This window comes from Callorhinus ursinus, unplaced genomic scaffold (genome assembly GCF_003265705.2).
Source record: "Callorhinus ursinus isolate GAN/ISIS: 27379988/994484 unplaced genomic scaffold, GSC_fseal_2.0 scaffold16, whole genome shotgun sequence".
In the NCBI taxonomy this organism is placed as follows: domain Eukaryota; kingdom Metazoa; phylum Chordata; class Mammalia; order Carnivora; family Otariidae; genus Callorhinus; species Callorhinus ursinus.
This window is the reverse complement of record NW_027397078.1, coordinates 35,824,714-35,830,269: the sequence shown is the minus strand read 5'-3', so window position 1 is coordinate 35,830,269 and position 5,556 is coordinate 35,824,714. Positions and strand designations below refer to the sequence as shown.

At 45.6% G+C, this 5,556-nt stretch overlaps 1 protein-coding gene across 1 annotated transcript; it reads left to right on the top strand.

The window, feature by feature from the left end:
• The first annotated feature begins 314 nt into the window (after positions 1-314).
• LOC141374292 (large ribosomal subunit protein eL31-like) lies at positions 315-704 on the top strand. The gene has a single exon (XM_073902087.1). The coding sequence runs from the start codon at positions 315-317 to the stop codon at positions 702-704; it is 390 nt and encodes a 129-aa protein (XP_073758188.1).
• The last annotated feature ends 4,852 nt before the right edge of the window (positions 705-5,556 follow it).

Genomic DNA, 5,556 nt, shown 5'->3' with positions numbered 1-5,556 from the left:
CCAAGAATATGATCTTAGTTCTGACATGCAGAGTGGAGTTCCTGCCTCAGAATTGTCTAGGCAAGGTTGTCTAGCCCATCCCACTGGTAGCAGCTCTCAAGCGGCATTTAGACCCTGAGCAGAAATTGTGAGATTTCTAATATATTCTCAGGTAATTTAATCCACCAAGAGTATTAATTTTTATACTGGAAAATAGCCAATGCTATTCAGAGGAAGAGGAGCTACAGATGTGAACAACCCAGTCCTATTTTTTAATTGGCCATGCTTTGATATGAAAGTCTTTTTGTTTCTCACACAAAACGAGGTACAAAATAATGTTCCAGCTCCCTTTCCAACCAGGGCCCAGCCGAACGGCTCCTGCAAAGAAGGGTGGCGAGAAGAAGGGAGTGAGCAGAGAGTACACCATCCACATTCACAAGCACATCACACAGTGGGTTTCTCAGGCACTCCAAAAGAGCTGGAAATTTGCCACCAAGGAGATGGGAACTCCAGGCGTGCACACTGACACCAACCTCAACAAAGCTATCTGGGTCAAAGGAGTAAGGAATGTTCCCTACCATATCCATGTGCAGTTGCCCGGAAAACGTAACGAGGATGATTCACCAAACAAGTTCTATACATTGGTTACCTTTGTACCTGTCGCCACTTTTGAAAATCTACAGACAGTTAACGTGGCTGAGGAAGAACTGCCCATTGTCAAATAAAGGTATAAAACTGCAAAATAATAATACTCTGGAATGTGTCTTTCCCTCAGCCAACTGCTGCTGTGGCTTACACATACACGTGTGTGTGCAATGTTTATACACCTTGTATACGTGTGTGTGGGTGTCTGTGAGCACGCACGTGCGTGGGGGGGATGGTTTAAATACATCAGACTTGAAACATCAAAGGGCCAGTGGTTTCTGTGACTCTAATACTAGATGTTGTTTGATTTATTAATGGGACTCTTTTTGGTTTTCTTCACAGTGGGGAAAGAGGGATTACATACCTGAACATAGTTTACCAAGAAAAATAATGTAATTTATACTTAAAGAAGAAAACAGAATTGTGGACAGAAAAGGACTTAGGTTTATGCATAAAGAACAAAATTTTCTTTTTTAAAGATTTTATTTATTTATTTGAGAGAGAGAGAGCATGGGCGAGAGAGAGCACAAGTTGGGGGGGTAGGGGCAGAGGGAGAAGGAGAAGCAGACTCCCTGCTGAGCAGGGAGCCCAATGCAGGGCTCGATCCCAGGACCCCAGGGATCATGACCTGAGCCGAAGGCAGACACTCAACCGACTGAGCCACCCAGGTGCCCCAAGAACAGACTCTTTTTTTTTTTTTTAAGATTTTATTTATTTATCTGACAGAGAGAGACACAGCGAGAGAGGGAACACAAGCAGGGGGAGTGGGAGAGGGAGAAGCAGGCTTCCCGCGGAGCAGGGAGCCCGATGTGGGGCTCGATCCCAGGACCCTGGGATCATGACCTGAGCCAAAGGCAGACGCTTAACGATTGAACCACCCAGGCGCCAGAACAAAATCTTCTTAAAGGTGTACTTTTCTAGTCTATATACATACTGCTTTAATCTGTTCAGGCTGCTATAACAAAAATACCATAAACTGAGGGCTTATAAGCAACAAACGTATTTCTCACAGGTCTGGAGACTGAGAAGTCCAAGATCAAGGTGCCAGCAGATTTGGTGTCTGCTGAAGGCCCACTTCCTGGTTTACAGATGGCCATTTTTTTTTTTTAATGTGACCAGGGAGTGCTCTGGGGTCTCCTTTATAAAGGCACTAATCCCGGTCATCTGCCCTCATGACCTAATCACCTCCCAAAGGCCACTTCCTAATATGACCACCTTGAGGATCAGGATTTCAACATATGAATTTGGAGGGCACATGAACATTTTATCCATTACACATATCCTATATTACATTCCTCTGATTTAATAAAAGAATATAATAAATCAAAACAGAAACGAAAAATATTCACAATTTTTAATGTATATTGCTAACCTAAATTGCTGAGTTGCAGCTATGTGTCGGGCAGTGGCCAGCTTCATCCAATCCCCGTAACGATCTTACAAGATGGGCTCCTGTCCTGGAAAGTAGCACCGAGGTCCTCTAGCCCATCCCACTGGTAGTAGCTCTCAAGTGGCCTTTAAACTCTGAGAAGAAGTTGTGAAATTCCTAAATCATTTCTCAAGCAATTTAATCCACTGTTAGAGAACTTTTTTTATCCTGGGAAATAGCACACTCAATTCAGATTAAGAGGATCTATACCATGAACATTTGATGTGAATATTGTCTTCTTTTGACCGAAGACCCACAGGTGAAGGAGTCTTGCCTGAGATTACAATGTTCTTTTTCCTTTTTTGTAGTATCTCCTCATTTCCCAATTTGAGATGAAAAGCAGGAAAAAAATGTCTTTTCCTAGAATGCTTTTCCAACTTCTTACCTTGCATCAGCCACTCTGGCTGCCAACCAGAGTTCTTTCATGTTAAAAGAACTCTAACCAATGGGGATTCCTGTGTTCGTTTCCCAAACTTCGTAAGGTAACAGCAGGAAGGAGACCTCCAGGGGTTTTCCTCTCCCACTCTTGACACCTGACATGCCCCCACACCCCCTCCACACAAACAGACAGTGGAGGAGCCTGGTATCAAGGAAGGACCTGCAAATCCAGGGTGCTGTCCGGCCCCTAGGTGGGACTGCCAGGCCTATATAGATGTGAGCAGGGACTCTGAAGCTGCTCACATCAACAGCTGCCATGGACATGAACCTCAAGCTCCAGAAACCTCTGCACTATCCACCCTTTGAGACTAGCCCTAACACTCCATTTCAAAGCCTACGATAGCATCTTGGCCCTTCAAATGCATGACTCCTTTCTACGACCCCTACCCAAGCACATAGCTTAGCCAGGCTATTTCCTCACCAATAAAGCTTAGTTCCTGGTGACCCATCCTGGTTAGGATTCACACTGTGAGTCCCTAGGCATTTACCTCCAGTCTCCCCACCTTTCGCTCATGCCAGTATCTCTTTGTGTCATTCTCTGATGAATGGTTGCCTCCAAGACTAGCCTGTGAACTCTGTAACAGGGATCTGGACTGCTTTGCTTACCACTGTATTCCTCAGTGCCTAGCACACAGTAGGGGCTTATTCAGTATTTACTGAGTGAATCACAGAATCTAAAATATTCCTTATCTAACCTGACTTGCTCAGGTGTCACTTCCTGCACGAAGCTTTCTCAGACTATGCCAACCAAAATGACTTTCTCTTTTATTCCTTTTTTCTGCTACATGCACCCCCACCAACGTACACGAAAACACAACAGGGAGAAGGAGGGCTTTCTGGGCCCAGAGGCACTAAGAGGATGAGCCAAGGGGAGGAGAATATAAAGCTCAAAAGAGGGAAAGGACAAAACAAGAGAAAGATGGTAACCCTGACTAAGGTGAATTAATCTGAAGAATGTGAAACCACGGGTCAAAAACTAATGATCTGTAGTAGTCAGCTAGAGCTGCGATAAAATTACATAACAAAACAGCTCATAAAAATAAGCATTATTTTCTTGCTTATACATCTTACGTGGCTCTGTTTCAGGCCGCAGTCAACTGGGTTTGGCTCCAGGCTTCATGTTGGGTCCAGATGTGTTTCTTGAAGCCTAGGTTGAAGGGGTAACAGCTACGTGGGGCATGCTCTAATCACTGCACCATTAGGAGGCCGGAGACCAAGCCTAACCATGCAAGCATATGTAAGACCTCTTCATGCATCACATCTGCTAACCTTCTAATGGCTAAAGCAAGTCATATGGCCACGCCTGACACCAAAGGGGTATGAAAATATACCCTAGTCATCCGAGGACACTGCAAGATCACACTACATGAGTGAATGTTCTTCACTGAGAACACAAGCTATCACACTTACAGAGAGCCCATCGCTACGACCCAAAAGAAAAAAGAGCATGCCAGCACTCAAAAGCACATTTTGATGAGCAACAGGTTTTTTGGAAAAGGTAGAAATGAATGACTTATTCACTGAGTTTATCAACAGCAGGAAACTGCTGCTTAAATTACAAAGCAGTCCAAGGTTTCACGTGTGAGTTAGGAAACTGGGTTCTACAGACATCTAGAAATTTCCAGTGTTCACATGAAATCTACACATTCCATGCAAAATACAGCTGTTATTTATTGTGTAACCGAGGTCAAAGCTAGCTTATTTGGAGCCTCTCCCCAAGTTCTCCATCCTCACCAAACAGTAACATTTGTGGTAGTCTTAGGATTAGTTTCTCTGGGAAAACACTCTGAGCTGGGAGTTGCATGCAGAAGGCTGATTAGAGAATCCTCTAGGGAGATAAACCTATGAGGAAGTGAGGCAGGGGGAAGGACCAGGCACAGGGAGGAGTCCTGCAATGCAGTTGCAACAAACAAGAGGCCTCGGTTGAGCAGACGAGGAGCGCTGAGGCTTGGGTGGTCCTTCAGAGGCAAGGAGGCCAGGCCTCTGTAATCTCCAATCGGCCAGTCAATGGCTATGGATCACTCTTCTCAGAGGCCTTGAGAAAGTCAGCACCATGGGGCTGAGGACGATTCCAGTGAGGGGCACAGCTGTGAGCCTTCAGAAGGTGCTATCCCCAGCAGCGGGGGCTGGGTGGGTCTAGGTCCCTGAAAAGGGGCCTTGACAGAGCACCGTAGAATCCACCACAGTTGGTATCCACTGATCTGCTGGGGAACTTCTGCTAAGTAACTGGGGTAGGAGAGAAGAGTTGGTGATTATCCAAGAGGGACAGGAGAAGGAAGGAGGAGAATGGGAGGAAAGTTCTCCATCTGGTCCCCCGGCTTGCGTTTGAGTCGTGTGGTTAAGGCCCTTCCATTTCCAAGAGAGACTCCACACCCAAGCCTCAGGTCAAAATGGCCAAGGCTGACCCAGAGCTAGGGAGCTGTCCCCTCTTCCTCTCTTCTGCACGGAAACCAGCAGCATGCTTGGAGAGTACAGGGCCTGGACTTTGTTTGTACTGATCTGGGCAATGGGTAGAAAGGTAAACTGAAAGGAGCCCAGGGAAGATAGCATGATCTCTATGACAGCCAGGAGCAACCCCACCCAAGGGAGAAAAAGAGATACAGAAAGGGAGGGGGCTGGGGCAGTGCTGTGAAAGAGATGGGATCCTGAGGTGGCTAAGTAGGGAAAGGAAAAGAGAGGGGAGGGGAGAGAGGAGAGACAGAAATTATGCAAAGATGGCTACCATGCTGTAGGGTAGGATTTAGGGATTTCGACCACTTAAGATTTTCTGGATGCCACACAATTTAATTTCACTTTAATTCTTTCAAGTGTGACAAATTCTTTAAAGTGTAACTTAATTCTTTGACTGCAACACCCAGTTGGACTCAACAGGAAGTGGCTTGGCTTTATCCACATTATACAAAAGAAATGAGAGAAGGAATAAAGATTTGCAGGGATGGAGGTGCAACACTTAGGGGATGTCCTTGTGATGGTTCTCGAAGGGTTGTCTTGTACTTTATGCTGCTCCTTGCTGTGTTACTGACTTTTGAGAACCCCAAGAAGGGGCTGCAGCTTCTACTTATTCA